The 22,399-nt window shown below is 42.0% G+C and overlaps 6 protein-coding genes across 6 annotated transcripts; 2 read left to right on the forward strand and 4 right to left on the reverse strand.

Moving 5' to 3' along the window:
- Positions 1-830: 830 nt before the first annotated feature.
- EAF01_010681 (uncharacterized protein) lies at positions 831-2,297 on the reverse strand (the record flags this gene model as incomplete). The annotated part of the gene is made up of 4 exons (XM_038918938.1): positions 831-894; positions 985-1,985; positions 2,064-2,167; positions 2,255-2,297. The coding sequence occupies 4 exons, from the start codon at positions 2,295-2,297 to the stop codon at positions 831-833; spliced, it is 1,212 nt and encodes a 403-aa protein (XP_038765641.1).
- Positions 2,298-3,152: 855 nt separating this feature from the next.
- On the forward strand, positions 3,153-3,542 carry EAF01_010682 (uncharacterized protein; the record flags this gene model as incomplete). Its single annotated transcript, XM_038918939.1, has 2 exons — positions 3,153-3,287; positions 3,384-3,542. 2 exons carry the CDS (start codon positions 3,153-3,155, stop codon positions 3,540-3,542), a joined length of 294 nt encoding a protein of 97 aa, XP_038765642.1.
- A 419-nt stretch (positions 3,543-3,961) lies between these two features.
- Positions 3,962-6,009, reverse strand: EAF01_010683 (uncharacterized protein). The gene is made up of 2 exons (XM_038918940.1): positions 5,738-6,009; positions 3,962-5,667 (listed from the first exon to the last, which is right to left on the reverse strand). Exons 1-2 carry the CDS (start codon positions 5,853-5,855, stop codon positions 4,103-4,105), a joined length of 1,683 nt encoding a protein of 560 aa, XP_038765643.1. The 5' UTR covers positions 5,856-6,009; the 3' UTR covers positions 3,962-4,102.
- Positions 6,010-7,606: 1,597 nt separating this feature from the next.
- Positions 7,607-8,344, forward strand: EAF01_010684 (uncharacterized protein; the record flags this gene model as incomplete). The annotated part of the gene is made up of 2 exons (XM_038918941.1): positions 7,607-7,844; positions 7,953-8,344. 2 exons carry the CDS (start codon positions 7,607-7,609, stop codon positions 8,342-8,344), a joined length of 630 nt encoding a protein of 209 aa, XP_038765644.1.
- A 2,359-nt stretch (positions 8,345-10,703) lies between these two features.
- Positions 10,704-12,189, reverse strand: EAF01_010685 (uncharacterized protein; the record flags this gene model as incomplete). Its single annotated transcript, XM_038918942.1, has 3 exons — positions 10,704-11,795; positions 11,900-12,072; positions 12,117-12,189. The coding sequence occupies 3 exons, from the start codon at positions 12,187-12,189 to the stop codon at positions 10,704-10,706; spliced, it is 1,338 nt and encodes a 445-aa protein (XP_038765645.1).
- A 7,212-nt stretch (positions 12,190-19,401) lies between these two features.
- On the reverse strand, positions 19,402-21,524 carry EAF01_010686 (uncharacterized protein; the record flags this gene model as incomplete). The annotated part of the gene is made up of 6 exons (XM_038918943.1): positions 19,402-19,660; positions 19,757-19,946; positions 20,027-20,408; positions 20,538-21,183; positions 21,229-21,350; positions 21,405-21,524. 6 exons carry the CDS (start codon positions 21,522-21,524, stop codon positions 19,402-19,404), a joined length of 1,719 nt encoding a protein of 572 aa, XP_038765646.1.
- Positions 21,525-22,399: the final 875 nt, after the last annotated feature.

Here is a 22,399-nt window from a genome sequence, read left to right on the forward strand (position 1 = left end):
ATAATCACGTAAGGAAAGAGAAGGAATTAGGATAGACGAAGGGCCTCGGGAGTCGGGAGGGGGGGGAGGGGTTTGTGAACAGATCACTCTATGAGTTGAATTTTGATAAAGAGAGTGAATGATGAACATGTATTATAGAATCTGTGAATCGTCTAATTGTGCTCCAAACCAAACATTGGAATCACATTGTCTCACTCAATAGTAAGATATAGAATTCACTTGGATTAGCAAGAAGGCAACCTCACAAACCCAGCTGCTAACCTTTAGCAACTCGCCCTACGATCTCGACTCACATATTCACGTTTCAGGAACTTGAAAAATACCATAGAATTACCGCTTTTATTCATTCTTATTTCGCTAACCCCAATCCAAACTAACCGTCTCCATCCCAAAAAAGCTCTTCCCCAATTCATCTCTTTAATTTCTATATCCACATTTCGAATCTCCTACCCATAATTCTCCTCATCACTATGTACCAACGAATTTCCTTCGCTGTGCTTTTCGTTTCGCAAATTCTTCATCCGCACCCTAAAGCCCGAGCCCAAGCTCTATCCACAACCATGTACTTCCAAAAGTACACGAAAGATATGAGAAATGAAAAACGGCAAACAAGATAAAAATGGATTCGCTAGCAAAACAAACATAAAGATGTGTATAAAACCCCTAGGAACTGCAAATGAAACCTCCCGGAACTCCCATAATTTAGGATATGAAAACAAGGATATACCAGCAACGAATCAAGAGTATTGTTCCGGCCGTAGAGGTTGAGAGTGTGTTAAAATGCGAAGTTGAGTAGGGAATGATTCTCGTCCGTGCTTCATTGACAAAATTTACTCCCTCATTTTGACATAATTCGAAGGGAAGATTCCCGATCGTCCGTTGAGGGTACCAGTCCTATTGAATCGACAAATTAGCATTGACTGTTTATTTCTCCACCCCAGAATCCCAGAACCTCTTTTAAGAGCAAAGCAAATCTAAACATACCACCAATCTTCAGTACTCTCAGTCTTCTTTGTTACCGTAATAACATCACCCTTCTTGAATCCCAAATCTCCTGGCTGATCTGCATCAAACGTAAATTGCGCAACCGCCTCATTACTTCTCAAACTAGCTGTCTTTGGTTGAAATTTTGGTTTTGGCGCAGCAGGTCTACCTGGTCCTAGTTTTCCACTACCACCAAATTGACTTGGAGGTGCACGGGGAGTATCAGAATACACATAACCATCATCATATCCGCTACCAGATCTGGCCCTGCTTCCATTGGTAGGTCTGTCGTAAATATCATCGGCCCATGTACTTGCTCTTTGAGGACGATTTGGATTGACATAATCGTCACTATGTCCTAAACTTGCGCCTCGATTTCTTTGTGTACCTTCTCCCAATGCGCTTCCTCTTCTGCCTTCCCAAACCACATCATCATGTCGTTCGTCATAAACAGGTGTATCATTATAAATCCCATCATCAGGATTCTGGCCCGCGAAAGCTCTCGAATTCAACACATTCATAAGAGGTTGTGCTGCTGGTGGTGCTCGTACTGCGCCTCCAAGTAATTCAGCGGCTGTGAATCTTCTTCCATATAATTTCTCATTCGCATCCCTTCGCTCGATAATGGCACTTCCCTCGAGACTGACACCGGCGAAAAGTCCCTTTGTTTTGGAATAACTGAAAACACCAGCTACACCCTTCATACTGGCAGCTCCGGCTGCCTCGGCATTTCGTCCTATTGGTCCGGCGGCAATACTGACATTTCCCCCCAATGTAAGAGAGCCAGCTTGAGAGAATGTGCGCACGGCTGCAGCATCATTGAGAATGAAAACGAAATCTGTAAGCTCGAAACCGATTTGTCCACCTACTCCGCCGCCACCAATACCAATTGCTGAGGGTGCGGACCAAGAACCATCGGAAAGACGAGCTATAACCACACCATTTCCATAACGACCGGAACCGATGAAACCAGCTTTAAGAACTGTAACAATTGCGAGGCCCTAGTTGTGAGAAAAATGTTAGTGAGAGGTTCGAGAATTTGGTGGCTGGGAAGGAATATATCTTGGAGGGAGATACACCTTTGCTTGCGCGAGAACATGTGGTGGAATAATCTTATCTGGTCCAAAAGCTTGTCGTGGATCAATAAATGAGGACAAAATCTTTCCACACTTTTTGCATTCCGCTGGTTAGAGAATAGATGTCAGCTTAGATGTTCTACCTGCAATTGAACAATCTTATATCAGCCGGTTAACCAAATGTAATAACTTACACGCCATAGACGAAGGAAGCGGATTATTAATTCCCAAAGGCATATTGAAGACTGATACCTATGTAAGGTAGATCTTTGAACGATTGTTGTAATGTATGTTGTTGCGCAAGCTATTCGGTCGATATCGTCTGTCCAGATAGGTAGATATGAATGTATCTCCTTGCGTTCGCGAACCAGGAATTAATAAGTGTGGGATGCTCGGTGACAAAGTGTGGGGTGTTTTACTATCGCCTTATCCTGTAATAAGAATGAAATCACTTCAAACTCCAAGTATGTTTTAATTAGGAATACAAGAATATATCTGTTCCTATATGTGTTCTGGCGAGCTCTCCAAAATCAAATAAAAAGGCCGGGGTTCCGAAGAGTCCGATCAAGTTTGTAAACTCCAATGTTGGTATTCGGTCAAAAAGTAATCAGATGAGAGCCGTTGTTTGACGTCGTGGAACTCTACGCTGGTGCGCAATTAATCGAACCTTACTAACAAGTTCGTTCTTAGTAAATGAAATGATCACCTGTCGGACGGAATGAGAGCCGAGCTTGTGGCTGTGTCAAATCAGCCTCAGCCTTGGACCTTTTTGGGCTAATCATAATTGACCTCTGGATTATCTGAGATACACTCATTATTACGTTTCACGATTTGCATGAATTAATAACTCAAAGAAACTTTGCTTTCAAAACTAGATACTTGTCACACGAGAATTAATCGCACTATACAATTAACAAACCACAAATAATCAACTGGGATATCAACTCTCGCAGACAAAGAAAGCCATCCATCTTCTCATCCACCGGGACCCACGAGATTTGAAACACAGACATCATAGTCTTCGGACCTCACCTCATCATCTGCTCTACCCAACACTTTCCTACCTCAAGAAACACAATTCTACAATTCAAAATGTCGGATGCATACGAGCGCGAACGTCAAAACAATTCTCGTCTCAATGAACTATCAGCAAAAGTGTCGGCATTGAGAGGCGTGACGGTGGATATATATGACAATGCCAGAGCGCAAGATGCTATTGATAATACTGTGTGTATTCCTTTTCGTTCCCATCTCATCCCCCTTCTCCTTGCCTTCTACTGCCCACATAGACAGCAAACAAAGACTAATGTATCCCACGAATAGTCCGATACCTTCTCCAGCATGTCTTCCTCCCTCAAAGGATCCGCGTCACGTCTAGGCCGTATGGCTTCCTCGGGAAATAAAGTCGCCATATTGAAGCTCAGTGGGATGATTATTGGATGCGTGATGGTTTTGTGGTTCTTATGGGGGTTATTTGTTTAGATGAGGGGCTAAAGGCTTTACATGATAGGAGCGGGGAGTTTGAAGATTGAAGCTGGAGGGTTAGGCAAGGTCAACTTCCGAATCTATAGGATGCAGCGCAAGAATGGCAACCTATCTCACATTGAGCGTACAAACTGAATGGCCCTGGAAGAAGGAAACAAATGGAATGAGCAAGAAAGAGAGACGGAGATGGAGATGGAGCACGAGAAGAAGGCATTGTATTATATTATATGTATGGGCAGGACACTGGCAGATATTTTTAAACTGCGGGTGTGGCATTGTAATGGGCGTTAACGGTTGCATACAGTGTTACGGTTGAATGGATTAGGATACATGGCGATACTTCGTAGCATGGTTGGTTGTCACTTTCAGGGGTGAAATGAATATACGCGAGAATTGTATAGAAACACATCAAATTTAAATTGCGCCTTGAATTGTCTGTCATTTATAGGATATCTATGTTCATGTCATTTTCCATCCATCCGTCCATGTTCATATGCCCCGCATATTCTTGCCCTCATCTCTCCCACTCCACAGCGTACTGTATCCATGCAATATCCTCACTCCCATACATTAGAGAATAAATCTTCACCACCCGATGAGAACCCTCCAGCAGGCTTCCCAGCTCCGGAAGTCGCGTTCGAAGCCGGCGCAGGGGCTGCACTACTCCAACCTCCAAAATCATCATCTGCTGTCACCTTTGGAGCACTAACCATTGTATTAAAACTACCTCCAGTACCTGGCACTATACTCTGACTCGATAGACCTCCCCAGCTACCAAAATCCCCAGCGTTAGGTTGAGGTGATGTAGCTTTCGTGAGGGATGGACTAGTTTTGGCAGAACTACCCCAAGCATCACTTGAACCCCATGCGTCAGTGTTGCCCCAAGCGCTGCTCATAGCAGGTGCTGCGGGAGGAGATTTTTGTGCAGTTGCCGTAGGGCTTGAAAGGTTGAAGACTGATGATTGAGCAGGTGGTGAAGCAAGTGTTTGTTTAGGCGGTGAAACGTTTTGTACAGCAGGAGTGGAGAAGTCAAATAGATCTCCTAATGAGGATCTTGCATTTGTGGACTGCGGAGCTGGTGATTGTCCTGGCGCCGAGTCAAAGGCTCCAAACCCACTTGTGGAGCTGAATGTACGAGATACTTGAGAAGGCGCAGCGGCTGCTTTTGGCTTTGAATCAAAAAATCCGCCGCCGCTAAGGGGCGGAGAAGAAATTTGAGCTCCAGAGCCTGTAGATCGGTGGCTGGAGAGGTTACCCAAGTTGGAGAAAGCTGTGGTCTTAGCTGGAGGAGACGTTGCATTTGAGAAACTTAGGCTGCTGAATGCATCGTTCAGACCTCCAAATGTAGAACGCTGTGGCGATTGTTGGGGTGCCGCTTGCATACCACCAAAAGATCCAGATGAAGCATGTGAGATTTGTGATGTCTGTTGTTGCGCTTGGGGACGAGGAGCGGATGCATAAAGCGATAGAATCGATTGTTTCAAGTCAGGTCTCGACTGAGTGCCTGGAGCAGGTGTTGTACTCGATGGTCGACTAGGAGGAGTAGCCTCAGTTCCGAAGAAGTCCAAGCCGAGGAGGGAATCCGCCGGTTTTGTTTGCTTTGGCGGAGCCGGCTCTGACTTTGGTGGAGGTCTCGCAGGTACCGGACCGGCAGTACTCGCTCTCGGAGGTGGTCCGAAATCACCACCAAAGAGATCCTGTTGAGGAGGGGCGCTGATCGGGGCAGGGGCTTGACGAGGTGGGGCGGTCCTTTGTGATGTTGATCTTTCAAGGTTGTGCTTCTCCTTGACAAGTCCAAGGGGTATATCGTCGTCTCCATCGACGTCCAGAGTTGAGGGATCCGGAATTGGTCCATCCATAACCCATCTCTTCGAATCGTATTTCGTCCTAATAAAGTTCTCGATTTTGGCTTCGGATGGTACGTGGCCTGGGGCTAACTTTGCTTCCCAGTATTTGTTTGCTCTGGCATTTCCCCATTTCAATACGCTTTGTACTTGTTCGTCTGTCCATGAATCCAAATCAACGGATTTCACTCGGCTTATGTGAGTTCCCATTCCACGATGTATTCCGGAACATCTTATACACATGAATACCCCCAAATTCCAGCTTGCCCATCTTGGATCTAACGGATTAGAGTGAATAATTAGCTTTCCACTTCATACAATGGATGGAAGCATATTGATAAAACCTACGTTTATTCCTTTTGCAATCGCAACAGACTTTATTACACTCGAGTTTCAAAAGACTCTTTATCGTTTGGGTGTTCTGCGCAATACGCTCAGCCTGAGGATTTGCTGGCCTGCGCGACATCCTGGCGAAATTAAATTAAGTGAAGTGTAATGAAAATGAAATTGAGTATTCCCTTTGGCGAAGAATTTCGATTACAATGATTGTATGTAGTGATTTGGAAGATTATGTTGCGTGTCCTAAGGAATTGAATGAAATGTTTCTGAAAGGAGCTTTCTTGATTCCACACACAAAGCGCAGCACAGGCCTGAACAGCTCGCTCGGCCTTGCGTCCCCACTCAACAAAGTCATTATATATAAGCTTACCGAGAGAGGCCCAAGATTGGTACGGGTTGGGAATGATTTGGGCAATCGGACAATTGAATAATTGGATCGTAATATACGGAGTGTTACGGTTAAGTTATAGGTATATAATTATTATATTATTAATTTGGTTCACTTTGGGTGAGATTATCATGCCGTCGGAAGGACTGATTTATAGAAGCAGTCGTACCTAGCTAGAGAGACCTAGTGATACACATCTAGATGTGAAATACGATTCTTGAATCATGGCTACTGTAGTAATCTATATGGTAGACTTGACACTTTCCCGCACTATACTCGACCTTTTGAATGTCTATCTATCTACCTATCCATCCATCCATCCATCCATCCATCCATCATCCATCTGGGTATGCAGAGTGATCGTTGGTCTATCATCTTAGAAGCATCTAGCGGGAGGAGGAGGATGAGGAGGGGGGGGGGCTAAAAATCCTGTTATTATTGACAGATCGATCACTTCCAGGTTGTTGATGCCTCTATCAGCTCGATCTTCTATTGTCTTAGTTCACCGTGGGGAAATGGTCTGGAAAGATTTTTCACACCAAAGTTAATAGTAATAGATTTTCATCAAAATTTCTGTTAGACTGAAGTTTGTTGATGCATTGTTGAAAGACATCTTTGAAGGGGATTTCAAAAATGACTGTAATGTAAAACTTGACCGTCTGTAACTTTGATATTCAACATCACATTGACGACAAAGCTTGATAAACACCCTACCTAGTTATAACGTCTAGACCTCAAAATGTTTCCTCCATGTCTGGTTCTGGAGGTTGATTTCTGTTATAATATTCCCATTCCCTCCATTCACCCGATCGCACCGAAGATCGAATTATCGACTAGTATGTAATATTAGTGGCTCTAGATTCTCTCACGTCTCTTCTTAAACCTGACTAAATCTGACAATGATTCAGTGTACATCACTATCTTCATATCACATCACATCGCGTATCATGAAGATCAAGTCTTGATTCCAACAATTCCAACATAACATCTGATGAGAATCAACCTCTTCACCCCTACAATGATCCGGTATTGCTTCCCGTGCATGTATGTGAAGTCAACACCAAAAGATGGTTCCATACTGGTTCCTTACGCATGGCTTGAGCTGAAGTCAAAGTGTGCAGGTTGGACATAAGCCCAGTCCGCTAGAAATGTTGTTTCCACATTACCAAAATAGTAGTTTCTTCATTAACCTCATAACCTCATAACCTTATCAACAAATCCATTATCCTCTAGAGATTTCTAAAGATTTCGGCATGCATGATGCAATCAATCCATAAGCCCCAATTACAATCCTTGCGAGACTACGGCCGACCATGAAATGTCTCGGTGATGGTTCTTCGCTAAGAATCCGTCATGGTGGCGTTTAACCCCGCGGGCGTACAAAGCAATGATTCCACATAAGACTGAGCTCCCCCTGCCCTTTACGTTCTTGTCCAATTTGCCATACCTCAATATCAAATATATCCTCAAAAGTATTATAAATATCCTTCATGCGTATCCCCACGTTCCCAACTCTCGTCCGTACCTTCTATACAATCAGCAATTATACCCTTTCTCGCCTCCCAGCAACACAATACAAAGCCCTTCAACCCATCACTCGAGGAACTGTCCTGAGATCAATGCCAACTATCCCATTTCTCTCATCCTTCTTTGGTACTTCAAGCTCTCAGCAAATGTCTTATCCAGTGCAAAAGACGGATGAAGAATGGCAAGCTGTTCTTTCAAAAGGTAAAGTATCCCTTCTCGCCCTTTGCCACCCACATAGTCTGCCCCGCCTCCCTCCTGCCATTCCCTTCTTCCTTAATTGATCCACAAACTCCATCTAACACTCCCCAGAACAATTCCGAGTCCTCCGTAAACAAGGCACCGAAGCTCCCTATGTCGGCAAATACGACAAGCACATGCCCGACTCTGGCGTCTACACTTGCGCCGGCTGCGACGCCCCTCTATACAAAGCTTCACACAAATTCAAGTCTGGATGTGGATGGCCCGCCTATTTTGACAATATCCCTGGCGCCGTAACAAGACATACAGATAGTACTTTGGGTATGGAGCGAACTGAAATTGTATGTTCGAATTGCGGAGGCCACTTGGGACATGTGTTTAAAGGTGAAGGCTATAAGACACCGACGGATGAGAGACACTGTGTCAATAGCGTGAGCATGAAGTTTGCCCCAGAAGACAAGATCGTGGATGACGCGAAGAATACCGGGGAGAGCAAAGTTTAATATGCAAGTGTTGTATGATACCCGGGAGAGACGATAGTGGAGCGACGAAGTCGATAGGGAAGGAACTGTATGATACCGATGCGAGAGATGAATAATGAATTAGCAAGCGCTACCTGTATTGATAGTTAGTGGTCCAGTCCTTAGAGACAGAAACAAATATCCTACAGAATGAATACCATTCTGCTATACATTTACCTGGTTCGCTGCCGGTTATCTTAGTTGATGCCGGCTTGTCTTGCTCTTGCATGCTTGCTGTTCCTTCACTGTTTGTTTTGAGTAGTATGATTTATAGATCGTTCATTACGCACCAACTGTATTTCTTTGGTTTCCCCTCCATGGATTCATTTTGTACACCACACTTGTTTTCATCTTCAACCAGGTTACAGCTTATCCGGACCCATTATCTTCATGTCGCCTCCCATACTATCCCGGCTCACCTTGTATCCCGGCTAACAATAAATCCATACGTACTTAGCATACATCACCGGGCGTCATCACGATCCTATATCGTCAGCTTACTTGGGTAACAATCACCATACCGTTTAAACGATTTCAATACTTCGATCACTCTTCTATTCACCTCATACATTTATTTTCACTACACAAGGTTCCGCCACCTAATATTGAAGTATTCTCATTGCTATATTTCCAAATACATAAACGTCCATCGACAAAGGAAAATGGAAAGATCTGTTAAAAGCCCTCCTCGCTCGATAGATCTTGTAAAGCATCAAATTTTAACCTCTTCCACATTCTAACTTGATTATCTCTCTTTCAAGGCTCCTCCTCCCTCTAAATCCTTCCAATTATTTCCAACATATAATCGATGATATATAAAAGAAATCGTAGGACGGTTGATCCTTTTTTCACGTCGGCGTCCTCTGAGAAGAGCTCTATTCTAACTTCTATGATGATGATTTCCAAATTATATCTCTTATATATTCAATAAATCGCCGTTTCGAAACAAATTGTTAATTTCCAAAGAAAAGTAGAGTGTGGCTATTGGGCGGATTAAGTGATACCAACATCGTTCTATATCCTGAACCTGAAAGGCGCAACACTTTAGTCTGTGTCCAGTCTTTTTTTTTTTTTTTTTTTTTTTTACATCGAGAACATCAGGCGCTCAAATCAGACCTTAGTCGCTTTTTTCGTTTTTCTCTCTCAATGGTGGAAGGAAACTCTGAACGTTTCTTCGGATATTCGGGCGTATGAAAAGAAAGCGTTACTGAGCATCTTATCTGTCTTGTTGTTATGGGTAGGAGTAATGCTCCATCCGTCAACATTTCGATGGATGTGATATTCCCAGAGATAATTTGAGTTAGAGTCGTGGCGAATCGTCATAAGGTAGACAATGTTAGAACAAAAGCTGCTTTTAGAATCAAGGAGCTTTTAATAATCGCCCCATTTCGGAAAAGGCGTTGAGAATTCGTACTTTGGCTGGCTGATTATTCGATATATCCTTTTTGTATCACGATACCCAAAACTCATCGGTTGATAATCTTGAAAAAACCCTGAGTTTGTAGCCACAGAGAATCCGCTGTGCCAATGCTATGGCTGGGAAATGAACCCAAGAAGCCATGCTGAGATCCTCCTTTAAGGTAGCCAAAATTTGAAAGTCTTTGTCGAGCATCGGTTTTGGTACTTAGCAACTTCGAATATTGATGTCCGAAGAGACTACCCAAAATCTAGATTGTATTTCACAGCCGGTCTTTGACAATGGTTCGCCCTGGGCTACCATTTGAATTCAAAATTTTCGGGAATCGAACGTAATCAAAGAATGAGTCCCTTCAAGCTTGGACTTCACTATATGTATCGGATCGGCTTCAGGCAGATTCGATTTCGAATAACAAAGATTGAAACCATGCTTCAGATATATGCGTAAGATATTGGGGTGTGAGTTTGCGTTCATGTACTCGATATTATTCGGATATATTCGAGGGATAGGAGGTGGAAGTGTGTGTTATGCGATAATAGTCGTAGTATATGTCTTTCTGATACATTTGCTGTTCTGTTCGATTTGGAGAGACGATATACAAAAAACGCGATGGAAGAAATCTTGATCCTGAAAGATTCTTTAAATGATGGAAAAAGTCCTGGAAAGATACATTCCAGTGTATCTGCGAAAACGAATCCACGACATCTGGACGAAAGAGATAGAGAAGCCTCATTAGGTGCAGACTCGACTTGGCTTCATATACAATCGATGTTGATGGGATGCCGTCCAGATCATTTCTGGGATATAAGAAGTGAGTGTTGTATCAAGAAAATCCTGGAAATTTTTCGGCCCCTGGCTAAGTCGTTGCCTTTCCGCAAAATGGAGGACCTCTTGTTGCTCATACCCGTTACCAATCTCATCTTATTAGATCACTATTGATTCTTCCTCCGCTATTTCGCACTCATCGGAATCTGTCTCGAGATAAATCTCGTCGCATACGGTCTCGTCTGAATTTGTCTCGTCTGATTGTGTCCAGTCTAAATATGTATCTTCTGGATCTGACTCTTGCTGCAGTGGTTCGGCCGAGCCATCTACTGTATGTATCGAAGTCGGTGGACTATAAGTCGCCTTCGTGACGTACTTTTCTTGAAATTCACTGCTAGCATTGCTCACCAACCTCAACGAGCTATGCGCACCATAAGGATCATGGATACGCCATACAGGACTTGAGCGCGCACGTTTGACTCCATTACCAGGTCCAATACTGTTCCACAATCCTGTACCCAGCTGTCGCTCATTCTGAAAGTCATAAATCATGTATCCTGGCACCGCACTTAGATGATGGCTAACTGCCAGATAACCTTCTCCGCCTCTTTCCTTTATATGTTCGAAGTCCTCAATCTTATCCCGGACAGACCCGGATCTCTTAAATTCTCTGTGGAGATTGGCCATTTTCTGCGCTTTTCTCGCACGACCATCGGCCCCAGAAATTTGTTTTCTCTTGAGCTGATTACGTCGGAAAAGATTTTCCAGCTCGGTCAATTTAGTCTCGGCTTTCTTCTTCTCCTCGTCTGTTCCATTGAAGATCTCATAATCAATTGCTGCCATGGTTTGTGGTACTTTATCCCACCAATACAAAGTCGTCTCTTTAAGCATGGGCCCATTTCCACCAGGACTCTTGGGATTATGGATGTACAGTGACACAGTATCATGGTAGTCCTGTACGGAAATTCGTTGATCTTTGCGTCCCTTTTCCTCAGCGCTTGCTCTTAAGGTTTTCAAACGTTCCCGGCTCCAATGCACGTCTACATGATCTTGATCAAGCGGCAGCCCCAACCTTCCAGTGTGCTCGGAGAGGTGAGAATTCTCAAAGTGCCTAGGCCATTCGGAAACGCGGCTTGGAGTGGGATTCAAAACGAAGGGTGTCTGCAAGTGTGCGGGAATCTTGTCGGCTTTGACAGTCCCTCGTTGCACAAGCCACCGCGTCTGGGGTACAGTGTCTACCTTTTTTGCTTTCTAGTAACTCGTCAGCTTGTGTTGTTTCCTCATCAAGTCTTTCCATCTATCCTATCGTCGCGACAAAAACCTTCAATCAGTAGAGATGTGCAGGTATGACTTACTTTACAGCCAAGATACAATCTATCAATCGAGTCTTCCATCTGCGTCCCGATGCGATGAAAATCCAGAAGCATGGAATATCTATGCCGCTCGAGCTCCATCGCAACAGACACAGTCGATTTCCAATTGTGACCATCGTAATAAGGAGCTGTAGGACGATCCATGGAAATACGTTCTAAAGAATTAGTGATTGTCATACTATTGTGCAAGAAAGCTTACCAGCATCGTTATCTTCGCGGTGAGAATTGAGAAAGCAATTCGCGGCGCTGCTCAGTTGGCAGCGCTGAATCATTCTTTGATAGGCCATTTTGTCGAGGGGTCAATTTAGCTTTGGGTTCCAGTCGCTTTGAGTATTATTCGTAACTGTTCGATTGTGTGATATTTCCTGAAGCTTCATGCGTTCTGATGTTTTTTTCTTTCTTTTTGAACGAGAAAGTTTTGTGTTCGTTTGTAGGGGGTGATGATGATGATGATGATGAACAGCTGTGCGAAGTTTTTTTTTCTTGATGAGCTCTGGTAGCTCCTATGTCAATGAGTTAGCTTAATGATATGTAATCTCTACGTTGACCTTGAACATTGGAGGAAGTCTAGTCCAAAGAGGGAAGGAGCAGATGAGCATCAAGTGATAGGGCTGCACTTACTTCAATGTTCATCGCTCTTCTGGAAAGTTTCGTGTTTAGTGTATAAGAAACGATGATCGGTCGATAGGGAATTGCCGAATGTGTCTATATTGTACGAGTGAGAATAGAAATTGTTCGAATGGGGAAACTCTGGAAGTTCGAGACTCTGCTGAGTATTGGTTTTCAATTCAATGCGCCGCGGGTCATCTGAAATATAATATGTTTGGAAAACCTTCAATCTTCTGCCCATTGGACAAAATTTTGGTCGGTTTTCGAAATTTGGCTTTCAATTCAATGCTATGTTGTCAGAGTCGACTATCCTAGCTAGTACGCTCCCCCCCATCTTCTCGCTTAGTGCGGCGACTTTTAAACCCAGCACAATTTTACCGCCAAGAACAGGATGAATTTCTTCAATTCTGGGCCAAATTCTGTGATTTAAAAACGAGGAGAAGCCGATGGAGTACCTTGTAGTTATCAAAATCATTCATATTATAATTTCATGAAGAAACATACTGTATAATCCTGGCTGGGCTTTTCGAAGAATTCAAGATCGAATGTGGGGCGATTAGTCTGCTCAAGCGATGAACTAGTGCAGCACTAAATGTGAGCGACAGACTACCATTGAAAGTTTATTTAGTAAATTTCATCTTCCAATGAGAAGCAGGGTTTGCACATGATTCACAGTTTGTCATTGGTCATGAGGAAAATACCCATCGACTAATTGTACGGTGTTCGCTAAATTGATTCTTTCCAAACTTTAGTAGAGGCGATTTAACAGGTGTCAAGGTTGTCAGTCAGTACTCCAAAATAAGGCAATCGCTCTTTCCATGCTGTACTTGGGGTTTCAATTACTAGTAAGCCGTGAAAGTGCCCTCCTTGACATGTCTGCCTTCTTTGGAATTACGTGAAATAAAATGAGATCTCATTCTACTGATTTATATCTTGACTGTGGTACTTCACCACAGGCTTCCCACGATCTCATTTCGCATTCCCAGCACTTCCCAGCGCTAATAGATGCCAGTTGTGCATGAAACTAAGTGCCGTGATGGGTCAGATCATTACAATTCCCTCATCACGTAGAAACCGGATCTCGAGTTACACCAAATTAAAATAGCATTTTGAACTGAGTAATAAATGGCTCGGTAGTAGATGAATCAAGTAAGGCTTCTGCCTGTGCCCTGCATTAAGACCGAACAAAAGCCACTGTGCTCTATAGCTACTCGGCACTGTGTTTAATTCGTGGGTATATTGCGCTTGGTTTCTCGATCATGAGAGGTTCTTTAAGACATATATGAATATTGAAATCGATCTGGACACATATTCCAAATCTGTACTCACTTTCCGCTCAGACATAGTAAACTTGGCCTTGGCTTATCGTTGATTGTTCAAAATGAAGTTTGTCGTTAGTGAGCGCTCTTGCCTTTCTAGTACAGGATGTGAATAGACTTTCTCGTCGTCGCAATTTATGATATATTTTGAGAATGAAGACCCATACCGGCCAATCATACAGCGAGCGCACACAAACATCTCTCAAGAGTTTCTTGGTAGTCAATCATTAACGACTGGCCAAGGAACTTGCAATGTTTAATATTACTCGAAATGAAAAGGCCACGAGAACGTTCCGAAAAATAAGAGCAGTGGATATGTCAGATGTGGTAGTTTTTACTATCCCCATCATTTGGTGAACACATTTTCGTCGGGTGCAAATATCTAAGGATATCATTTCTGGCGCACTCCCACACAGAGAAATAATGAGATTAGTTATGTCAACGAAGTCCAACAAAGACACCGACGCAGTTTTATTTCTTCTCAAAATCCACATGCGAATACTTGTACTAAAATGTGGGGGCATTTTTTGACATTATATCAAGGAAGTGTACAGGCAAGGAGACAGACCGTAGAAGGAGATGTATCGATGAAATTGCCGTTTAGACTATCTTATGATCAAACAGATGCCAGTATTCCTTTCTAATTCCAAGAATTTCAATGCCAATCATCTTGTGCTGTGTGTAGAACGAGTTCGTCTCGAGGTGCATAGCTGGTGAGAGTATCTATAACCCTAGAATAGCATATGAAATGAAGTAATATGTATCTACAACTCTTTAGACCTGCAGCAAAGCAGTAAAGTGGCAGAGGTCAGTTCATGAGATGAAAAGTGTAGAACAGTATAAACTTCCAGCTTTGTGCGATCGTGTTTCGATCAACCGAGCTTCATTCAGCTTTATACTCTGTATATTAAGTGCCGAAATTCAAAGGCAGACAGTTAATGGGTGAACAAAGAAACCAATGGGATGAGATCTCTTAAGGCATTTTGAATCAATTGCCGCTCTGGAATTGTCTCGATCAGGTTTGGTCAGTCGTTGCAGTTGCAAATCGAAATTATCTTCGCACTGCAGCATCCTCTCTGACTCGTGCATTTGCCACTTAAAGAATAGGATTATCCTCAGTTAGCTAGGCCTACATACAATGATCACCGTTTGAAGAACTCTTGCTTCTTATTCTCAAAAGCTTCACAGTAATCACTATCCTTTTAGTGACAGGAGCAAAGTAAAGCTTCAAAATACTATTCATGGCTCGTATACCTTGCGATAATAATTTTGTGAGCCTCAAACTTAGTCGGGTACATGGAATTCGTGGAAGATAGTGAGAAGCTTGAATATTTGAAATGAAGAAGAGTTGCAAAAGAAAGAATGCAGTAGTGACCCTCTGCTACCACATAATTTCTGCTTTCTGAGCCTTTGAATGATACATTGAATTTCCTGTGACCTACCTATGTGGTTGTAAAGAGGCATATCTAAAATTTAACGACGTTACTACATGTAGACGGTTTATCTTGGTTTCCAAGTTGGAAGGAAAACGATAGCACTTAAGGTATGCCAACCAGCAAGCGTTTAGCTCAAAGTAACATTTGATCCTAAACGTAAGAGGATTTACGCAGATCCTTTCCTATGTCACACACTATGATTAAATTGCTCTTAGTTAGTTGAGTTATTTATAGAAATAATATTTTAGATATGCAACGAAACACATTTTCTTCTATCCCAAGAGTGTGATTGGTAGGAAGTGATCAGCAAAGAGCAAGATAGATGCTAGTAATTTTTCTATTAGCTAAACACGCACCGAGTCTTCGGATCTACAAGTGATTCTAAAATATATGATATAACCATAGAAGTCTGAAGTTATTTATAGAAATTAAATTTTAGATATGCAACGAAACGCAACTACTTCCCTTTCTCGAGGGTATGATTGGTAGAGCAGTCAGCGAGGAGCAGGATAGATGCTAGTAGTCTTCCTATAGGCAGATATGTATACAGACTTCAGATCTATAAGTGTTTCTAGAATATGTGATATAAAGGTAGAAGTCTGAAGTTATTTATAGAAATCTCATTTCAGATTTGTAACAAAATACATCTTTTTGTCTTTAGGGAATGTGATTGGTAGGAAGTAGGCTGTCCACAAAGAGCAAGGTAGACAATACTAGTCTTCTTACTAGCCAAATTTGTATCCAGACTTCTCCAGATCTACATGTGTTTTCTAGAATATATGACATAATCATAGCAATCTGAGGTTATTGATAGAGATAGTATTCAAGATATGCAACAAAAGACTGTATTACACGAGGTCGATATAGCAATTGATAGGTGAGAGATAGTGAACTAAAGGTTTACTTTCGGTCTAGTTTTGACAGGTGGATCCAGACCTGCAACAGCAGACTGTAATAGCTTTACGCAGAACTTGATAGGTGCAAGATTATGAGCTATTAGTTAGCTGTCCGTCTATCTTTTGACAGGTGGATCCAGATATGCAACATACTATTATCGTATTTCTATTAGAGTGTGCTAGGCGAGAGATAATGAGCTAACGATTAGCTACCTGTCTATTTTTTGACAGGTGGATCCAGATATGCAACAGAAAACCATTATGATTCAATCCAGAATTTGCTAGGTGTAACATAGTAGACGGGAAGTTAGTCGGCTTCCTAATTTTTGACAGGGGAATCAGATATGCAACATACTGCCATTGTATTCCAATACAGAACTTGATTCGTGGAAGATGGTGAACTAAAGGTTTACTTTGGGTCTATTTTTGACAGGTGGATCCAGATGTGCAAAATACTGTTATTTTATTTCTATCAGAGTGTGATAGGCCAGACATTATGAGCTAAAGATTAGTTGACTTTCTAATTCTTTGACAGGTGAATCAAGATATGCAACAAAACTATTACAATTGAATCTGGAATTTGATAGGTGCAAGACAGTGGACGGGAAATTAGTCCACTTTCTAATTTTTTGACAGGTAGATTCAGATGTGCAACATACTGCCAATTTCTACTCAAAGCGTGCTAGGCCAGATATGGCAAGCTAGAAATAGAATAGGAGATTAGTTGGCTCTCCAACATTTTGACAGGTGGATGCAGACATGCAACAAAATGGACAGGTCATTTGCTAAAATAAGTGTGATTAATGCGTATTAGACGATCGGAGCGGCAAGCAAGTTCTATTATAAGTTTCTTTCTTATAAGACTCCTTTCAGACACGTAAATTATCTTCAATTGCTGTATTATATTGAAGACATGTGTCAACTCTCGTCGAGATTTTATTCAGAATACTCTTATTATTAGTCCCTCGAGTCTTGAGGACACGTCCGATAAGACAACTTTCAGACGTGGATATCGCATGGCACTGATGTCTAATTTAATTACTTGAAGAGATTCATACCCGATGATGGCAGCACATCTTCCATCATAGCAATCTTGCTTGACTCAGCGAAAGAATTATTGCCCAAGGCATATCGGTGAGCCCGCTTAAAATAAGCGAAAGTTAAATGTCTAAGAATGAACATCCTACAATACGATCTGGGCTACGGTAGCCAGCGTCCGTTTTCACCTAGTGAAGTAATAGCTCCTTCGTATGCAGTAGCTCTGATCCCATACTTCGAGGTGCAATCGGCAAATGAGAATCTTTAATCAGTACGATTATTTGAGGATTAGGCCTCGCTGAAATGATCAAAACCGTTTAAATCATCTATCAATGTTCGAAACATGCTTGCGTTATCAAACATTGAAAGTTTTCATATGTGGTGAATTAATATTCTTCTATTGTTGAGAATTTCCCTCCTATGGATTGTGTGGAAAAGATCTAAGATTACCTAAAGTTCGTCACCCAAGGTAGAGGAACTGGTAATCAAATCATGCATGCTCTGCATCAGTGCTGACTTATTGGACTCTGCTTTGGATATGTAGATTCTGGGCCTTATCCAGCTAAGCTCTTTGGTTGAAAGACTTTTACCCATAATAATCGACCTAACGTATCTATACTTCTCCATTTTTGACTAGTGAATGGATTGGATGGATCCATATCGAATCATTTCTCATCTTCCATGCATTAATTATGTCATAATACAGTTCGCTTGTTCTTGCCATGATGAACTCAACCATTCTGTATTGTATCACTTCAATGGCGATCAAAACTTAATCGTGCCATGAATCCGTTATCTCTTATCCAGACATGCAACATAGTGAACTCAATCGTGCCGTGAGCCTGTTATCTCTTATCCAGATATGCAATATAAAGACTCAATCACGTTTTGCTTGGAATCTACCAATATCTTGGCTTAGGCTTCTTAACTGAATGAGCAAACCTAGAAGTTCAGATCACATTTTCAGCATAGTCTGAGATTTACGCGGTGAACCTCAATTCGATGCGCAAGAACAAGTATTTGGATCAGGTGACGTTAGAAAATATTCTGTGTAATTGAGGTGTTTTGCTTCGTTCCTCTTTATTTGGGATCTCATTTACATATACAATATGAAACTTTCGAGTTATAATTGCAAAGATCACATGGCCGCTGCACAGATAGAGAGCCTGGTTTAGACATGCAACATGAGGCATTCAATTACACTCATAAAGTTTGGTATAATTAGCTTCCAATGAAGTACTAGCCAACGGGTAGAAATACTCGCCTAGGCAAGCTTAGAAGTTCTATAAATAGAGACCCATATCTCAGATGTGTAACATATGGAGTTCAGATCATGCTTCCGATAGAGGCCGGAAAGAGTTCGGAGTAAATCTGGGATACCAATCTGCCGCTCGATTGTCTTCCTGCGCAGGTCATGGTGGGCATACTACACATTGCTTTATCGTGCTAGGTACAAAGAGGTAGAAAATTATACACAATACAAGTAGTGCTTACATGTGAACAACGAGTTGGATTATGATAGAAGACCTTAGAGTAGTCAGAAATCCATGAAAGTATTATTAACACGGCGCCCACGGGCTCTCGAAGACAGCTAGTCGCTCTGTGAAGTCGCTAAAGGACAGATACATAATATATTCTCGTATATATAGACTTTGAACCAACAGTCTAGTTATGTTATTCTATAAAACTCAACAGGTGATAATTGTATTCGATACTACATTATTTCATAGAAACATAACTTTAATATCATTTCTAGTGGAAGGAGAACTTTGAATTTAATGATGCAAATAAGTCTGACGTTAATTTTTACTTCACTTCATGCTCAGCTAATCAGACATTTATGTTCACTGACAGTCGACAGATTTAGTTTTTCAACTCTTAAAGCCTATTGATAAAGCATATGTCATGATTGCTGTTGTAGCAACGTTTTACTATTTCTCAATTGAACAAATCAAGCGTCTTGTAGCAGTACTTGGGACGTATCCTCTGTGGTTTGTTTTGAACACTCAAAGATCTCAAATGACTCACGGCGCCATTCGGAGCTGGTGTATACAAGAGAGTTATTATGGTTGTGATAATGGAATAAATTTTGTAGAAGATAACGTTGAGTATCTCCCATCCTAAACGCAAGCAGCACAAAACTCTGGTGAAAATAACTTGAAAAACACTCAAAATAACAGAATGAGCTAAGACTCTGAAGCTTGAATCCCCGCTCTTATGATTTCCACAACTTTGACACCTCTCAACCCCTTGATTATGTTTGCTAGAGTTGGGAACGCCATTTCTAGTTTCCCATTTTCCAGATCCGTGAATACAATTTCCGCCTTCCCAGCCTTCCATCTCCTCTCTCCTTCCACTGTCGGTATTGAAAGATAAGTTGTCGCGTACTCCGCATCTGTTCCCTTCTTCATACTCGACGGAATGGCCTTATAGTGTAAAACCGGACTTCATAGAGCAGACTCAGTATTTGGAGTCTCCCCCAAATCATTCAAGGTTAGGCAACAAAACTCGGCACCTTCCCAACCAGCACTCAATACGAACGACGATTCCAAGTTAGAATTTTCATCCAATGTTGCAAATACCTTCGAGAACCCTAATTCCTCTCGGCCAGTGATGATTGGATCGGCCATATTTTCGAAGAGAACTGGCAAAAAATCACCTTTCATGTCAGCCGAATCACCAGAGTGACTGTCCGAGGAAATATTATGTACGACATCATGAACATATAACCCTATCATTGAGTACCCTCTACCTCCGAGCTACTCTAGATTCTTCAACGTGTGACAGACAATGTGGCAGTCGCCCACATACCCTCCGTACCAATTTGGAGATTATCAGACGGCGAAAGAGTCAATAGATAGCTCTTGTATGCTTTGAAAGTGATATGACTTGTTTTGTATGCCGCCTTCAAGAGCTTTCGTTGTCTTCCGTTAAAATCTTGTCTTGGACCTGGGCTAGGCTCAAGGAGTATTGGCATTCTTCGATACAAAGCGTTTTTGTTCAGATGCCGAATCAAAATTCCATGAGCATGATCGTAAGCGTCATGGGATAGGTTTGTCTGCATAAATTGCATGGGATCTATAAATTTTCCTCCATGTTTTCCACGAACAGTCTCAAATGCAGCTTGGCGAGTGAAATCTTGTACGAGTGTAACACGATCATATCTGGCTTGAACGTAAAGCTTCAAACGTTGCTGGACATCAGAACATCAAGTACCCAATGGAATTAAAGCCCCGATTGCCGCACTATCTTTTATTGCCTGAGTACCGCCTTATCCTTGGTGTGGAAGAAAACCATGAGCTGCATCTCCGAGCAATGCCACTTTCCCGTGAACCCAATTCTCTCTCCCCATTTCCTCGTGATCTAGTAAACTCCATAGCTTGATATCTTCAGCGGAAACTTTCACTAGCAGGGCTTGAACATCATCTGTATACGAAGCGTAACAACTCAAAAGGGAGTCTTTGGATGCACTTTGACTCCATTCTTCTGAACTAGCTTCCATTTCTTCTTCCAGATGCATTGCCACAATATTCAATAAAGTATTGTTTCTACATGGATACGCAACTATTTTTCGATCTTTTCCGTAAAGTAGAAGCATTTGTCTAGATTTCTCAACAAAATGTGCTGTCTTAGGATCTGCTCGAATCTCGTCGATTGGAATTAAGAATCTGAAAGCGTTGGTTCCAGATGGCTTTGGGGGTGGAAGATTCTTCAGCAGTAAAGATCTGATCTTTGAATGAATACCATCCGCAGCGATTATGAAATCGCCCGTGTGTTTAGATCCATCATCCAAAGTCAAAGAAGGAGATTCAACATCAACAGACGCAACCCTACTTCGGGTATGCAGAATTCCTGGTATTCCTATACCGTTTTTAGAAGTAGCAATGTCTTTTAGTGTATCATGAATGTCTACTCGATATATCAATTGCCAAGGGTATGGATAGGCCTTTGATAGACCTCTCACATCTCTGGAAAATACTAATTCTCCATCCGGTCGATACTCTGATACTTACTCTGTCTGATTTGCGCTATGATCCTCTGGTATCATACCAAATCTTCTTAACAGACCATTTAAATTGCTGGGAATGTGTATTGCTGCACCGGTCTCAGATGCGAGGCGAGACTGTTCAAAAATCTATCTACTAGTTAGTCTCGACATCTTGGGTAAAATTCAGGGACTTCAACACACCTCCACAATGTGTCCTGCTTGCCGCAGAAAGATCGCTGCCGAGAGGCCTCCAATTCCACCACACGCTATCAATACCTTTAAAGGTTTGTAGTGGTCGTTAATGTTATCGTTGGTAGTCATCGTTAATTCGGAGATCGTGTGGTGTATGGAGATTAAAATTCTTCGAGAGTGAATTCGCTTTTTAGTGTTACTACACGTAAGATTTAATGATCGTTGTCAATATAATCACAAGAAGTCAGGAAATTCAAGATAACCGATTTCCCTACTACATACACGACCCTACTATATACACGCTTTTTTATAACGTAACGTATGGGGAACTCGGACACTTTTAGCCCATCACCAACTTGAAACCGCAATAACTTTTATTATGCATACCCAATCACCTTCTACATCTGCTCAAATTGAAGAGAAGCTTCAAAAGGCTATAATTTCACTTCAATTGAAAGAATTTAAATCAATTAGAAAGGCTGCAGAGCATTTTGAAGTCCCTAAGTCTACCCTAGCTGATAGGCTGGCTGGGAAGAAAACACGTTCCCAAACCCACGAAATGGCTCAAATTCTTTCAAACGCAGAAGAAAATACTCTTGTACAATGGATTTCACGACTTACCATCACTGGATTCCCTGCTACACCTATGTTGGTGAAGGAAATGGCCGACGAAATTCGTCTTCGACGCGTTCGGGTCGCGTCATCTCGAAATCCTACCTCGACAGAAATTCCACCTATAGGCCACGAATGGATCTATAGATTCCAAAAACGACATCCAGAACTTAAAACATGCTATTCACGTCAATTAGAGTCTAATCGGGCTAAAGAAGCAACTCCGGAGAATATTCAGGCTTGGTTTGACGCGTTTCGCACGCGTCTCATTGAGCGAAAGTATGAATTAGATGATATGTATAATATGGATGAAACCGGATTTGGAGTTGGAAGTACTCAAAGTACGCGCATTATAGTCGATTCTACTCAGAAATCGAATTGGAAAGTTACAG

The sequence above is a fragment of the Botrytis porri genome, assembly GCF_014898465.1.
Source record: "Botrytis porri strain MUCL 3234 chromosome Unknown BPOR_017, whole genome shotgun sequence".
NCBI lineage: Eukaryota > Fungi > Ascomycota > Leotiomycetes > Helotiales > Sclerotiniaceae > Botrytis > Botrytis porri.